The sequence below is a fragment of the Dipodomys ordii genome, unplaced genomic scaffold, assembly GCF_000151885.1.
Source record: "Dipodomys ordii isolate 6190 unplaced genomic scaffold, Dord_2.0 Scaffold128, whole genome shotgun sequence".
NCBI lineage: Eukaryota > Metazoa > Chordata > Mammalia > Rodentia > Heteromyidae > Dipodomys > Dipodomys ordii.
The window spans coordinates 2,146,307-2,161,337 of NW_012267344.1; the positions used below are offsets into that span (position 1 = coordinate 2,146,307).

The 15,031-nt window shown below is 54.5% G+C and overlaps 1 protein-coding gene across 2 annotated transcripts in view; it reads right to left on the reverse strand.

Moving 5' to 3' along the window:
- Window positions 1-147: 147 nt before the first annotated feature.
- Window positions 148-15,031, reverse strand: part of Wdr48 (WD repeat domain 48) — a 16,087-nt gene continuing 1,203 nt past the window's right edge. Inside the window, exons 2-18 of one of the 2 annotated variants that reach the window (XM_013030325.1) lie at window positions 13,518-13,658; window positions 11,284-11,362; window positions 10,361-10,443; window positions 10,111-10,240; window positions 9,450-9,538; window positions 8,593-8,694; window positions 7,370-7,594; window positions 6,215-6,289; window positions 5,829-5,931; window positions 5,114-5,211; window positions 3,856-3,963; window positions 3,475-3,571; window positions 2,949-3,044; window positions 2,196-2,301; window positions 1,318-1,405; window positions 1,011-1,087; window positions 148-523 (exon numbers count right to left, since the gene is read on the reverse strand). In XM_013030325.1, coding sequence (XP_012885779.1) covers window positions 163-523; window positions 1,011-1,087; window positions 1,318-1,405; window positions 2,196-2,301; window positions 2,949-3,044; window positions 3,475-3,571; window positions 3,856-3,963; window positions 5,114-5,211; window positions 5,829-5,931; window positions 6,215-6,289; window positions 7,370-7,594; window positions 8,593-8,694; window positions 9,450-9,538; window positions 10,111-10,240; window positions 10,361-10,443; window positions 11,284-11,362; window positions 13,518-13,658 — 2,058 coding nt within the window. In that variant the 3' untranslated portion in view covers window positions 148-162. Of the gene's footprint in view, window positions 524-1,006; window positions 1,088-1,317; window positions 1,406-2,195; window positions 2,302-2,948; window positions 3,045-3,474; window positions 3,572-3,855; window positions 3,964-5,113; window positions 5,212-5,828; window positions 5,932-6,214; window positions 6,290-7,369; window positions 7,595-8,592; window positions 8,695-9,449; window positions 9,539-10,110; window positions 10,241-10,360; window positions 10,444-11,283; window positions 11,363-13,517; window positions 13,659-15,031 lie in introns of both variants that reach the window. The other variant, XM_013030326.1, reaches the window with a different exon arrangement.

The window sequence follows — 15,031 nt, forward strand, 5'->3', positions numbered from 1 at the left end:
CTCCGCCCCCGCTGGCCCCGCTCAGCGTGCCGCCCGCCCCCTCCGCTGGCCCCGCCCCTGCGCACGGTGGGAGGAGCCTCTGCACGTGTACGTGGTGTGCGCGCGCACACCAGTCCCGGGTCTGGAGCTCAGCACCTGGGCGCTGTTCCTAAGCCCTTTGGCTCAAGAGTGGTGCTCTACCGCTTGATCCACAGCGCCACTGTGGCTTTTTGCTGGCTCCCTGGAGCTACAAGGAGTCTCGTGGACTCCTGGGATCCTCCGGCTCCCAGCGCCCTGAGCAGCCGGCGCGTGTGCGCTCAGGCACGCGCGGCTTGCTCCCCACCCACTCACTTGGTCCTGGCACAGCAGCTCGATTTTCTCCTCGGCCAGCACGGCGAGGTCCTCCTCCTTCTCCTGCTCCCCCGTCTTCTCGTTGTTGGATGAGCTGGTGGTCTGGGACTCGCTGTCCAGGTTGATGATCTTCTCGTACACGTGCTCCATGATCTTGCGCACCTGCAGCATGTCGCTGGCTGACAGCCGGTCTCTGCGGGGCGACGGGGACGTGAGGGAAAACGTTTATGCATATTTTATGCATGTCATACTTACATAACAAATATATAAGCCATATATGTAATGTGTTAAATATATATATTGTCTTCTCGTCCGGGATTACTTTTCTTTGGTGTTAACATCTAAAGCTCAGACATACCACGAAGACCAGCACAAAGCCGCCAAGACCAATTCTATCTAACTAAACGGGATCACACTTCTGAAGCCAATACACAATAGCCTCTGGATTTTATTCTCTTTTGTTGTTGGTCATGGGGCTTGAACTCTGGGCCTGGGCGCTGTCCCTCAGCTCTCCAGCTCACGCTGGCGCTCTACCACTTGAACCACGGAGCCACTTCCAGTTTTGTGAGTTCATTGGAGATCAGAGTCTCACGGACTTTCCTGCCCGGGCTGGCTTTGAACCACGATCCTCCGATCTCGGCCTCCCGAGGAGCTGGGGGTGACGGCGGGGTGTTACTTACTTTTTTAAGGTTTTCGCGCCCGAAGATGCTTGCGGTTGGAGGTAGAAAGGAATTTTGTTGAACTTGGGCATATTTTTCTGAAACGTCAAGAAGTTGGAAAGGGCCGTTGTCTGGACGCGCTGCGGCGCTGTCACGGCGCGTGGTTTACCGAGAATCCCTCCCCACGCGAAAATGAGCTTCCCGCCCAGCGAGCGGACCGCGGCCGCCGGCCTCCACAGCCAGCACGGCGGGGACCCGCGCGCCTTAGTGCGCATGCCCGTGTGGCCCGGCCACCTCCCCGCCTCCGCCGGCCCCCGCGGGCGCTTACATCCACGGTGATGTCGATCACCCACTGCGGCACCGTCTCGTTGAGCAGCATGGACTCCGTCTCGCCACCCGAGTCCCGGCAGAGCAGCCTGCAGTCGACCGGCGGGGGTCGGGGGTCAGAGGTCGCCGCCTGCCCACCCACGTGACCTGCCTCGCGGGAGACAGGCTAACCCCCTGACTATACCCCACGGCTGTCTGTCCCTCGTACCTGGCTCAGGGCTGGAACGCAGGCCTGGAGGCGCGCCAGACACAGCCCTCTCTGGCAGGGGCTGGCGCCCACCGGAGGCCAGGCCGGTGCCGCCCCGCCCCTCCCCTCCCGCCTGATTGGTGGCGAGGAAGTGGTCCACGCTACAGCGGTTCCCACGCTCAGCCCCGCCCCCCTGCCTGATTGGCCGTGAGGAGACTCTAGCGGTTCCCACGTGCAGCCCCGCCCCCCTGCCTGATTGGCCGCGGGGTGACTCTCGCGGTTCCCACGTGCAGCCCCGCCCCTCTCGCCTGATTGGCCGCGGGGAAGCGGTCCACTCTGTCTGTTCCCACGTGCAGCCCCGCCCCTCTCGCCTGATTGGCCGCGGGGAAGCGGTCCACTGGGTAGCTGTTCCCACGTGCAGCCCGGCCCGATTGGATGCTGGCCACCCGGGGCTGGCTGGAGGCGGGGCCTTAGCTCATCCTATCCCCAGGGATGACTTCCTGACTTAACTCCCGCAGGGAGAAAGAAGAGCCGAACTTTTGCTTTGGCTGGCGATCTTGGGGCTTGAACCAGCGCCGGCCTCCCCACTTCTCTACCTTCCCGCGTTCTCCCATGTGTCTGGGCTGATGCTTTTGGGCAGAAGTGGGGGGCTCTAGCCAGGCTGCTGGGACTTGCCGTGGTCCTGTCCCTACCTGAACAGGGTGCGGCCTCCAGCCTCGCCGAAGATCACGGGGGTGTGGGGCGGCACCTGGAAATACCCGTTGCCCTTCTGCACGCGGGCCTCCGGCTCCCCGTTCACTACAAGCAGAGGCCGCCAGGGTTAGCGCTCACCGCGCTGCACACCAGCAGCACCCAGACTCCCAGCCTGCGGCTCCCATGTCATCTCAGCCACTGAGGAGGCTGAGCCCTGAGGATCCCAGTGCACAGCCAGCCTGGGCACACAAATCACGAGACACTCATCTCCAAGGAACCCCGAAAACTGTAAGTGGAGGTGTGGCTCAAGGGGGAGAGTCTTGGACAACCAAGTCAGGGACAGTGCCCAGGTCCTAAGACTAAGCGCCAGCATCGGCATAAAAATAAACAGGGACTGGGAGTGTGGCTCAGTGGTAGAGCGCTCGCCCAGCATGCACGAAGCCCTGGGTTCCATTCCTCAGCACCACAGACACAGAAAAAGCAGGAAGTGGCGGTGTGGTTCAAGTGGTAGAGCGCCAGCCTTGTGCAAAATGAGGCTCAGGGACAGCGCCCAGGCCCAGAGTTCAAGCCCCAGGACTGGCATAAAAAAATAAAAACAAGGCTCTATACACATTTCGTTTCTAAAGGCTTCAAAAGCTTGCCCGAGTATTTTCCCAACGTTTTTCCTCCCCTGAGCAGCTGGGATTACCGGCGTGAGCCGCCACGCTTTGGCTCTGGGTGAGTTTCACGTTGGTGTGTGCTGACACACTCACCGTGGCTGACCTCGTTCTCCTCCTCATCCACGGGGTTCGCGTGTGTCCGAGGCCAGCACTCCAGGAGCGCCTGCAGCAGCAGCCCACCCAGGTTCACTACCACGCGGGGAAGACAACAGAAATGCCAGTCGGCGGGTTGTGGTGTGGAAGAAAGCAATACAAAGTTTCCGCACATGTCAGGTGCCAGGTTTTTTCTTGTTATTTCTTTTTTAAAGGCGGGGTTTTGCTGTGTATCCCGGGCTGACCTGGAATTCCCAGTTCCCCTTGTCTCTGCCTCTTAGGACCGGGATTACAGGCATCCACCACCATGCCCAGCAAGGAACATGGTGGGTCCACTTCTACAGAAAGCCTCTTAAAATGGCTGAACACTCTGAATACTTATTTCTTACTTAGCATATTCTTTCTAGAAGCCTATGGACCACAGATTATGGCAAAATTCAAGGGCCAATCACGAAGATTAGGTACATAGTTGTGGGTAACACAGATCCATGTACTCTTGGGAGAAAGAAGCAGAGACACAGCTTACGCTTTGGATCCGAGCCGTCAGGGCTGCTGAAGCCAGCATCTTTCGCGGATACCCATGCAGCAAAGCAGTCACTCTCATCCAAAGTAATGGTCAGCATCTGTCAGAAGAAGAGTCAAGCTGGGAGCGGCGGCTCACGCCTGTAATCCCGGTGCTCAGGAGGCTGAGATCCGAGGATCACAGTTTAAAGCCAGCCTGGGCAGGAAACTTCCGTGAGACTCATCTCTAATGAACCACCAGAAAACTGGAAGTGGTGCTGTGGCTCCAGTGGTCAAGCGTGCACCTTGAGCTGAAGAGCTGAGGGACAGCGCCCAGGCCCAGAGTTCAAGCCCCACCACCGACCAAAAAAAAAAAAAAAGACATGAAGAGTGACAACTGACTTACCCCCGTCTTTAAGTCTACTGAGAACCAATTTGGCACGTACACCATTTTAAATCTCTTCTTAATTTCATCTTCAAAATCCACTTTGCCCAGATCTTCAACTTTACATGCCTGTATGTAAAAGCCAAGTATCTTGTCAACACAAAGCGGCTCATTTCAGACTTACTCTGTGATTCAAAATTTTGTGACTTTAACATCTTAAGTCTTTTTTTTTTTTTTTTTGGCTGATGCTGGGGTTGGAGGTGTGGCTCAGTTGGTAGAGCACCACGCAATAAGAGCACCAGGTACTAAGTTTGAGTCCCAGTCTGGAACCAAATAAAGAAGAGGAAAAGATAAGTTTGCTGAGACTGATATACGGTGGCTCACGCCTGTCATCCTAGCTACTCAGGAGGCTGAGATCTGAGGATGGTGGTTCAAAGCCAGCCCGGGCAGGAAAGTCTGAGAGACTCTTATCTTGAATTACCCACCAGAAAACCAGAAGTGGCGCTGTGGCTCAAGTGGTAGAGCGCTCGCCTTGAGCTGAAGAGCGCAGGGACAGCGGCCAGGCCCAGAGTTCAAGACCCACGACCGACCAAAAAGAAAAAAAAAAACAACCCACAAAAGGGGAAAAAGCTGGCCACTGGGGGCTTACGCCTGAGACCCTAGCTGAGATCCGGAGGACTGTGTTTCGAGGCCAGCCCAAGCAGACAAGCCTGAAACTCCATCTCCAAAACAATCAGTAAACAGCATTGCTGCTCAGCTGAGAAAGCTGAGCTTCGAGGCCCTGAGTTCAAACCTTGGTACCAGCCAAAAAAAAAAAAAAAGTGGTGGTGGTGAATGTATCTCCAAGTAAGAAATAAGATACTAAGTGCTCACTTAAATAGAATGTCAGTCAGATGCCCAAGCAGCAAGTGACAAGTCTCTCTCTCTGTATTGGGGCTTGAACTCAGGGCCTGGGCGCTGTCCCTGAGCTTCTTTTGCTCAAGGCTGGTGCTCTACCACTTGAGCCACAGCGCCACTTCTGGTTTTTCCTATGTGTATGACACTGAGGAATGCTACTAGGCGAGCACTCTACCTGAGCCACCTTCCCAGTCCTTAACACAAGTTAAAATAGAAACCAGCTTCGAGGAAAAAAAAGTCAAGGGACACACACACACACACACACACACACAGTCTTATTTAGCATTCACATCATAAAATCTCACCCCAAGTAAGGCATGATCACAAGTCTTTAGGGTCATGTATAGAAGGGAGAAATAAGCAAGTACCCCAAGATACTTGCCTTCAGGACATCCCAGAAAGCCACGTTATTGTTGGTGTCTTTGGTCAATATGTGCCGCTTATCATTCAGAATGTGGCACTGAATGATGCTAGCGCCCCCTGTGGGTGAAAGGGAGACACAGTCAGCAAGGCTGAGCTTTTGGGTTCAAGGCTGGCGCCGCATACCACCGTTTCCAGCTTTTTGCTGGTTTGCTGGCCGTAAGTCACATGGCCTTTCCTGCCCCAGGGCTGGCTTTGAACCCCGATCCTCAGATCTCAGCCTCCGGAGTAGCTAGGATGACAGCCGTGAGCCTCTGATGCCTGGCTTAATTTTGAGGTCTTTTCCTTGTACTAAAACCCTTTTGTTAACAGCACAATTGCATCGAATGCGAGGCCACCTTTATTGCTGTCAACTCCTTAATAACTGCAATTAACCTCATAACTAATAGTCATTTAAAAATAACCAACAATCGCAATCAAAAGAACCACAATCCCAGCCGGATGCTATAATCTTACCTAGCTACTCAGAGGACTGAAATCTGAGGATCGCAGTTCAAAGCCAACCTGAGCAAGAAAAGTCTATGAGCCCATTTTATCTCCCATGAACAGGCAAAAAAAAAAAAGCTGGAAACGGAGCTGTGGCTCAAGTGGTAGAGCGCCAGCTTTGAGCACGGAGAGGCTCAGGCCTGAGTTCGAGTCTCAGCACAGCAGCAGGGCTGCGTGCGTGTGGTCCGCACCTTTGAGGGTCTGGTCGGGCTGGGTGCACAGGGGTGTGATGGGGTGTGTGCAGTCATTGTCGTAGTCACCGGAGGCTCGGAAATTGTGGATGCCTTTCAGCGTCTGTGGGGAAAAACAAGACAGTCACTTAACTGTCTCTTTCCCGCTGAGCTTTGCCTTGCTGTCCAGGAAAAAAGACGGGGAAAGAAAGAGGAGAAAATGGCAATGCAGGTGGCAAAACATCAGACCGGAGGCGTGGCTCAAGTGGTAGAGCACCCGCCGGGAACAAGAATGTCAAACGCTAGAGCATAAGGCCCTGAAGTTCGAGCCCCAGTTCTGGCACAAAAATCAAAAGGAACAACACACCCCCAAACCTGGCCAGCAGCTCCGTGGCTCACGTACGTACCCATTTGTTCACTGTAGACTTCGTTGTGGCCACCCAGACGGCAGGGGGCGGGTCGGCGGATCTGTCCAGCTCCATCTGAAATAGAAGACGCTGTGGATGCTTTGTGGAAGGCCGGCTCTGGGGAAGAGCCAGGCCTAGCTCCATATTATGCCATTATTATTACTATTATTACTAATACACTTGCTATTATTCACCCTCTTTTCCTAGGAATGGTACGGTGAAGAGTGGATCAGGATGGTGTGAAAAGCTAAGGCTACAAGCCAGGTGCCAGTGGCTCATGCCTGACATCTTGGCTACCACTCAGGAGGTTGAGATCTGGAGGATCGCGGTTCAGAGCCAGCCTGGGCAGGAAAGCGCATGAGACTCTTATCTCCCATGAACCACCAAAAATGTTGGAAGTGGTGCTGTGGCTCAAGTGGTAGAATGCTCGTCCCTGAGCACAGAGAAGCTTGGGGAAGGCGCCCAGGTCCTGAGTTCAAACCCCAGGACTGACCAAAAGAGAAAAAAGAAGGTGTCTCTCTCCTGAAGGAATCTACAATCCCATAAAAACTTAATAGAACAACTCTGCACCAAACACAGTGGTCTGGAGTTTGTGTCTTGCTGGTCCTGGAGGCCTCATACAGAACAACTTCCAAGCCCTTTTATTTGTGTGGTTTTCCCACAGGGACCCACTGAGTGGGCTGGCTCCCATTTGCGACCCTCGGGCCTCAGTCTCCTAAAGAGCTGGGATTACAGGTATGTGCCACCATGCCAGGCCAGACCCAAAGTTATTTTCAAGTACAGTTAGCATGAGGGACCTAAGTGAATATAGTTAAAAAGGATCAAGGGCTTTTTGCTCTTCTAGTTATTACTTTTGTGCTGGGGCTTGAACTCAGGGTCTAGGCACTGTCCCCTGAGCTCTTTTTGCTCAAGGCTGGTGCTCTACCACTTGAGCCACAGCACCACTTCTGAGTTTCTGCTGGTTCATTGGAGATGAGAATTCTCATGGACTTTTCTGCCCGGGGCTGGCCTTGAATTGCGATCCTCCACATCTCAGCCTCCTGAAGTAGCTGGGATGGCAGGCGTGAGCCCCCAGCGCCCACACATCCCTCGTGCTTGGAGATGAACGCCGCGGTGTGTGGCCCGCAGGGTGATCACGTGGGAACGCGGACGTGCCTTGAGCACGGGTGCTTTTTCTTCGCAAATCAGCACGCGGATGTCGGGGTTTCTCAGGTCCGTGCAGTAGATCTTGCGGTCGCGCCCACCCGAGTACACATGCGTGAAGGCCTCGTTCACTTGCAGGGCCCAGACACCTTCGTCGTGGACGCGGTACGTGGCGATGCATCTCTGCTGGCCCAGCGACCACAGGCGGATTGTTCCGTCGGAGCTGCCAGACAGACACTGCAGACGGACGACAGGGGTCACACGCCGCCTGAACTCAAGCCCGGGCACCATCCCTGAGCTTTTGCACTCAAAGCTGGCGCTCTGCCACTTGAGCCACGATGCCTCCACTTCTGGCTTTTTGGTGGCTATTCTGGAAATGAGTCTCACGGGCTTTCCTGCCTGGGCCGGCTTAGAACTGGGATCCTCAGATCTCAGCCTCTGAGTAGCTGGGATGACAGGCGTGAGCCCCAGCGCCCGGCTGGAGGAAGAGTTTGAAAGCAGGTTAGGCGAAGGGAGCAGAGGTTCTTGCGGGCGGCAGCAGCATTGGCCCCGAGAACTTGTGGAAAATGTTAATTGCAGCCACGTGCTGGAGCTCACGCCTGTCATCCCAGCTACTGAGGACACTCAGATCTGGAGGATCAAGGTTCGAAGGCAGCCTGGGTAGGAAATTCCGTGAGACTCATTACCAGTGAACCACCCGAAAATCTGGAAGTGGTGCCATATATGGTTCAAAGTGGTAGAGTGCCAGCCTTGAGCACAAAGAGTCTCAGAGATAGCGCCCAGGGTGAGTTCAAGCCCCAGAACTGCCCTGCCACCACCCCCTCACCCCCAAAAGGGATGCAAACAGAACCGTTTTAAAGTGCGGATCACTTTCTGCGTTCTTGGTTTTAGAGCAGGGGGCGGGGCTCGGGGGCGGGGCGGGGCTCGGGGCGGGGCTCAGGGGGCGGGGCAAGGTGCAGGGCAGGGCGCAGAGCGCAGGGGGAAGGGCGGGGCGCAGGGGGCGGGCACAGGGGGCGGGGCAGGGTGCAGGGGGCGGGCGCAGGGGGCGGGGCAGGGTGCAGGGCAGGGTGCAGGGGGCGGAGCGCAGGGGGCGGAGCGCAGGGGGGCGGGGCGGAGGGCAGGGTGCAGGGGGCGGAGCGGGCGCAGGGGGCGTGGCGGGCGCAGGGGGCGTGGCGGGCGCAGGGCAGGGTGCAGGGTGTGGCGCAGGGGGCGTGGCGGGCGCAGGGGACTTGTACCTGGGTACCATCCCGGTTCAGCAGCAATGCCTTCACGTTGTCCGTGTGGCCCTTGAGCTTCATCAGCTTCGCGCAGGTCCTCGGGTCCCACACCCGCAAAACCTGCGGGATGCGAACGCAGTGTCACGCACACCACGTGGACCAAGGGACAGATGGCGCTCCTCAGGCAAATGAGACCCATTCCACGCCGATGGGGTGGAGGGGGGGGGCGCGGCTCGAGGCCGCATGCGACCCTAGCTGACTTGGGAGGCAGAGGTAGGGAGGACTGAAATGAGAGGCCAGCCTGGGCAAAACCCACAGGAGGCTCTCATTTCAACAGGTAAGCTGGAGGTGGTGGCTCACGGCTGCAGTCCCAGCCACGAGGGCAAGGATGACTCCTAATCCCCGAAATAACCGCCCCCCAAAAAGGGCTGGGGGCGGAGGCGTGCTTCAAACGGGAGTGCCAACTTGAGCCAAGTGAGCATGCGAGGTCCCCAGTTCAAACCCCAGTGCTGGGATGCATGCACACACACACACACGCTCACAGGCACGCGTGCGCACACGCGCACACACTTTTTTGGGGAGACCAAGATCAGGACTTGCACTTGGGATCTGAGGTGTGCTTTTGCTCACCAGCCGGGGCGCTGTATGACCTGAACAATGCCTCCAACCCCTGTCTTTTAATTTTCTCTTTCAGGTGGGATATCACTGGGTCTCAAGCACTTAGACTGCGGCCACTTCCAAGGCTTAGTCCCTGGGGTGCCAGGACTACGCGCATGCACTGCCATGCCCAGCACCAGCTCCTAAGTTGCACATGCACCTAGCCTTCTTAGCTTCTCTGTTCTCTCCCGCCCACGCCCTCTCCCGTGCCCCCTCACCTTCTCCGTGGACCCCGACACGATGATGGTGCCCAGCTGGTTCATGGCCAGGCTGTAGATGGAATCTTTGTTCCCACTCAAAGAAGAAGCTGTGGAAGAGACACAGAGCTGAGTATTAATCAAATCTCCCGGCTGTCTGCTAAAGAGTAAGCACAAATGACCAGTTTAATCATTCTTTTTTTTTTTTTGGCCAGTGCCGGGGCTTGAACTCAGGACCTGGGCCCTGTCTCTGAGCTTCTTTTGCTCAAGGCAGGTGCTCAACCACTTGAGCCACAGCGCCACTTCGGGCTTTTTTTCTGGCAGCTCACTGGAGATTAAGAACCTCATGGATAGTCTTGAATTCCTGCCTGGGCTGGCTTTGAACCTTGATCCTCCAGATCTCAGCCTCCTGAGCAGCTGGGATGGCAGGCGGGAGCCAGTGGCGTCTGGCTGGAAATGTGAGCGTCCTTGTCTGGACTCATCAAAGAGCTGCGTGCAGTCCGTGAGATTCTTTATCTCCAATGAATTACCAAAAAAAAAAAAAAAAAAAGCCAGCAGTGGCACCGTGACTCCAGTGGTAGAGCACCAGCCATGAGCAGAAAAGCTCAGGGACGAGCCCAGGGCAATCCCAAGCCCCAGGTCCAGCACCAAACAAAGCAATGAACAAAACCCAGTGCCTTACTTGTGACAGTATTATTTGAGGCAGTTAGAGCGGTGAGAGTATTCACATCCCAAAGGAATATTTGTCTGTCCAATCCGGCGGAGGCTACCAACTCCTTGTCCTTGGCGTACGCCAGGGCCTTCACGTAATCCTGCAACACAACTGGCACTCTGTGATCTCCTCTGCTGAGCACTGGAACGTGAGCTTCACCCAACACTGCGGAGGCCAGCACCCCGCGCATGCGCCGCACCTGGCCGGACGTCTGCCTTACCTTGTGTGTGCGTAACGTGGACATGCAAAAGCCCTTGTGCGCGTTCCACACTTTCACGGTGGTGTCAGACGAAGCGGATATTACTGAGGACAGGCAAAGAGCTTGAATTACAATGGCTTAAAAATTAGTTGTGCTGAAGGTTAAGGCAACTTTTTTTCTTTTTTGTCGGTCGTGGGCCTTGAACTCTGGGCCTGGGCGCTGTCCCTCAGCTCTTCAGCTCAAGGCGAGCGCTCTACCACTTGAGCCACAGCGCCACTTCCGGTTTTCTGGTGGGTTATTGGAGATAGGAGTCTCATGGTCTTTCCTGCCTAGGCTGGCTTTGAACCTCGATCCTCAGATCTCAGCCTCCTGAGTAGCTAGGATGACAGGCGTGAGCCACCAGCGCCCGGCTAATGCACGGTCTTAAAGGTATTTTCGAGTACTTTTGTATATTGCCTCAAACACACACACACACACACACACACACACATGCATGCACACACGCACGCACAATTTTCAAGCAGACAGAGGAAACTTTGTTAATGTTCCAAGTGTAGGCGCAATACATTTTCTTTGGCAGTACTGAGATGTGAACCCCAAATCTTGTGATTGGCAAGGGTTCTATCCATTTGAGCCTCCAACTAATCTGATTCAAAAACTTTCTTCTCTGGGCTGGTGGTACCCCTCACGCCTGCCATCCCAGCTACCTCAGGAGGCTGAGATCTGGAGGATCGTGATTGGAAGCCAGCCAGGCCAGGAAAGTCCCTGGGATTCTGATCTCTAGTGAATCACCAGAAAACCAGAAGTGGCGCTGTGGCTCAGAGTGGGAGAGCGCCAGCCTTGAGCTGAAGAGCTCAGAGATAGCGCCCAAGGGCCTGAGTTCAAGCCCCACGACCCACACACTAAAAAATAATAAAACCACATGAAGGTTCACTACTACTCACAGGTTTTCCCGTTACAGCACAGCACAGCGTCATTTACCCAATCGGTGTGGTGCTCCATTGATGCTATATATGGGTCTTGCTGGAAAAACAAAAAGAAAATGGCAAAGCTGTACTAGAGGGGAAGAAATGCAAATACAAGCAACGGTAAACAGAGCTGTAATAAATAGAATTAAAGTACAGGTTACACTTACAGATTATGCTACTAAGTAGCATACGGTTCTGAAAAATGGAAACTACCTTCAGGGTAGAATTTTAACAAAAAGATGACAGGTTTTTGGGTCCGGTTGTGGGGCCTGAACTCTGGGCCTGGGTGCTGTCCCTCAGCTCTTCAGCTCAAGGCTAGCGCGCTACCACGGGAATCATAGCACCACTTCTGTTTTTTTGCTGGTTAATCGGATACAAGAGTCTCTTGGATTTGGCAGTCTGGGCTGGCTTCAAACTACAAGGCTCCAGTTCTCTGCCTTCTGAGTAACTAGTCTGACAGGCGTGAGCCACGGGTGCCCAACTTAAAGAATTTAAAGCCATGGGCTAGGAAGGTGGCTCAGTGGTAGAGCGCTTGCCTTGCATACATGAGGCCCTGGGTTCGACTCCTCAGCACCACATAAGCAAAAAGAAAAAAACCAGAAGTGGCGTTGTGGCTCAAGTGGTAGAGCGCTAGCCTTGAGCTGGAGAGTTGAGGGACAGCGCCCAGGCCCAGAGGTCAGGCCCCATGACCAGACCCCCCCCCCCAAAAAAAAAGAATTTAAAGCCTTTGGAACCAAAATTAATTTAAAGAAACTTCATGTGAAGCTGTAGTTTAAGTGGCAGAATACCAGCCTTGAAAGGGAAAAAAAGCTAAAGGGCAGTGCTCAGGCCTCGAGTTCAAGTCCTACGACCTGCCCCAAAATATAAAGACCAGATACAAAGCTTCATGTAGCAACTCTGCTAAGGAAAATACCTTTTCCTGCCCTGGACATTATTTAGCTTGTAGAGCAATTTGCTAAAGAGAAACTGAAAAACATAAGGGCTAGCACCAAGAGTTAAAGCTAATCAGGGTCCTATTTTTTTTTTTTTTTCCTTGTGCCAGTACTGGAGCTTAAACTCAGGGCTGGGACACTATCCTTTGGCTTTTTCTCTCAAGGCTACTTGAGCCACAGCTCCACTTGTGGCTTTTTTTTTTTTTTTTTTGCTGGTTTATTGGAGATGAGAATGAGTCTCATGGACTTTCCTGGCCTGGCTGGCTTCGAACCGTGATCCTCAAATCTCAGCCTCCAAAGGGGGCCAGGTTCCTTGCTCATCATTTTAATTGTGGATTTTTGGGGGCTGGTTCTGCCACCTAATGAAAATGAGTCATCAGAGCTCTTGGGGGTAGGGGATGGAGTGGGGGTGGTTAAATGAGAATTCAGATTCTGGTAGACATGATGAAAGGGTCAGGGTATGTATCATCACCTAACTTTCTGCTCATTAAGTAACCCTTTGGCTTACCTGTTCTTTTCCACATCACCCAGAATACAGACATTCAAACCAAATGCTCCAAGAATTCTCCCTTGTGTGATGATTTTCACATATCTAAGTCCTGTTGTGTGTTTTAAGAAGACTTTTAATCTTATATTATTATCCTTGTATTATCACTATCTTTATATTCAATGTAAGCAGGCTGTAGGGTTTTGTTGGGAGCCCAAATCACTGTGTGTGTGTGTGTGTGTGTGTATGTGTGTGTTTGGGCACGCACCTACCCGGGATCATAATACCCTTGCTCCTTTATGGAAAAGAGATCTTACGCAAAGCACATTTTTTATGCATGGAGATCTTGCTTTAGTTAAAGTATTTCTGAAACTCTCATTGGGATGGTTTATCTTTCTCTGAGGCTTATAGAACTCTGGTGGCAATGTCTTTTTAGGGTGTAGCAAAACAAATACTGGATGCCGGTGGCTCACGCCTGTCATCCTAGCTATTCAGGAGGCTGAGAGCTAGAGGATCGTGGTTCAAAGCCAGCCCAAGCAGGAAAGTCCCCGGGAGGGTCTTATCTCCAATGAAGCACCAAAACTAAAACCATAAAAAGCCAAAAGTGGCACTGGGGCTCAAGTGGTAGAGCGCTAACCTTGAACACAAAAGCTCAGGGACAGCGCCCAGGCCCTGAGTTCAAGCCCCAGGATGGGCACAAAAAAATCCAACCCCAAAAACCCCCCTCAGTGCTTGGAGAGGTTATGGTGGACTCATGCAGAAGTCAAAAAGCACGTTGGCAACGGCCTCACCTTGTGTTGATTGACACTCCATATTCTTATGATAGAGTCTCGGCCGGCTGTGAAAAGTCGATTGAGCGCAGGGTCCAACTGCAGGGCGTTCACACCGTTGCGATTGTATTTCTCCACTTCATCGCGAATGACATAGGAAACCTGCCACACACACACACACACACACACACACACACACACGATTGTATATTTTTAAAAATTAAGTTATAAGCCAAGCGATGATCATGCATAGCCCACACCCAGTGGCCAGTTCTAAGGGAAAACTTTGTTTTTGTGCTGGTGCCCAGGCTTGAACTCATGGCCTTGGGCGCTGTCCCTGAGCTTTTTTGCTCAAGGCTAGTGCTCTACCACTTGAGCCACAGCTCTACTGATGGCTTTTTTTGGGGGGAGGGGGAGAGTTAATTGGAGATAAGAGTCTCATGGACTTTCCTGCCTGGGCTGGCTTTGAACTGTGATCCTCTAGGTCTCAGCCTCCCGATAAGCTGGGATGACAGGCCTGAGCCACGGACGCCCCCTAGGGCAAACACCTTCCAAACCAGGAGCACTGGCAGGTTCTGGAAGGCTCTTCAACCAGATAAGCCATGTGGCTATCTCCTTCAGATTCTCATTCAAAAGTCGGTTCTGAAGCAAGGCCTCCTCTGCCCGCCACAAATAGTTTCATGCCCCTTGTTTCCACGGTTCACTTTCAAAACCTACTCTGAAGTGGGGCACGGGTGGCTCACGTCTGCCCCATTCCCAGGATGGGGGCGCAGGAGGTAACTCGGAACCAGAGCCTGGGTGCCAGGCCCACGGCCCCGCCCCGTCGGCACAGCCCCGCCCCTCCCACCTGGTCCCCGCCCACAGCAGTCCGTGTCAGCCCCTATGTCGCCCCGCCCCTCTATCTAGCCCCGCCCCTTCAAGTCCCTGCCCTGTGGCTCTCAGCTCCACCCCATAGCCTAGCCCCGCCCCTGATTGCCCTCAGCCCCGCCCCATTCCCCTCGCTCCTTCCACACTCGCTCTCAGCTACCTCTTGCCACTCCCCTCCATCTAGCCCCGCCCCTGATCGCCCTCAGCCCGGCCCCTTCTATATAGTCCCCGCCCTGTAATCTAGCCACGCCCCCAGCTGTCCTCGTCCTCAGCGCCGCCCCTTCCCCTCGCCCACCACCGCTTTCAGCTGATATCTCAAGCCCGGCCCACGACAGTCCTCAGCCCCGCCCCCTCGACCTCGCCCCCCCCCCTACAGTCGCTTTCAGCCATTCCCTCACGCCCGGCCGGCTAGCCCCGCCCCCAGCCCGCCTCAACCCCGCCCCACCCCCAGTAGCTTTCAGCCGTTCCCTGTCGCCCCGCCCCTCCGGCTGGCCCCGCCCCCAGCCCACCTCAGCCCCGCCCCTTCGACCACGCCCCACCCACAGTCGCTTTCAGCCTTTCCCTCTCGCTCCGCCCCTTCGACCTCGCCCCGCCCAAGTCACTTTCAGCTGTTCCCTCTCGCCCCGCCCCGCCGGCTAGCCCTGCCCCAGCCCGCCTCCGCCCCGCCC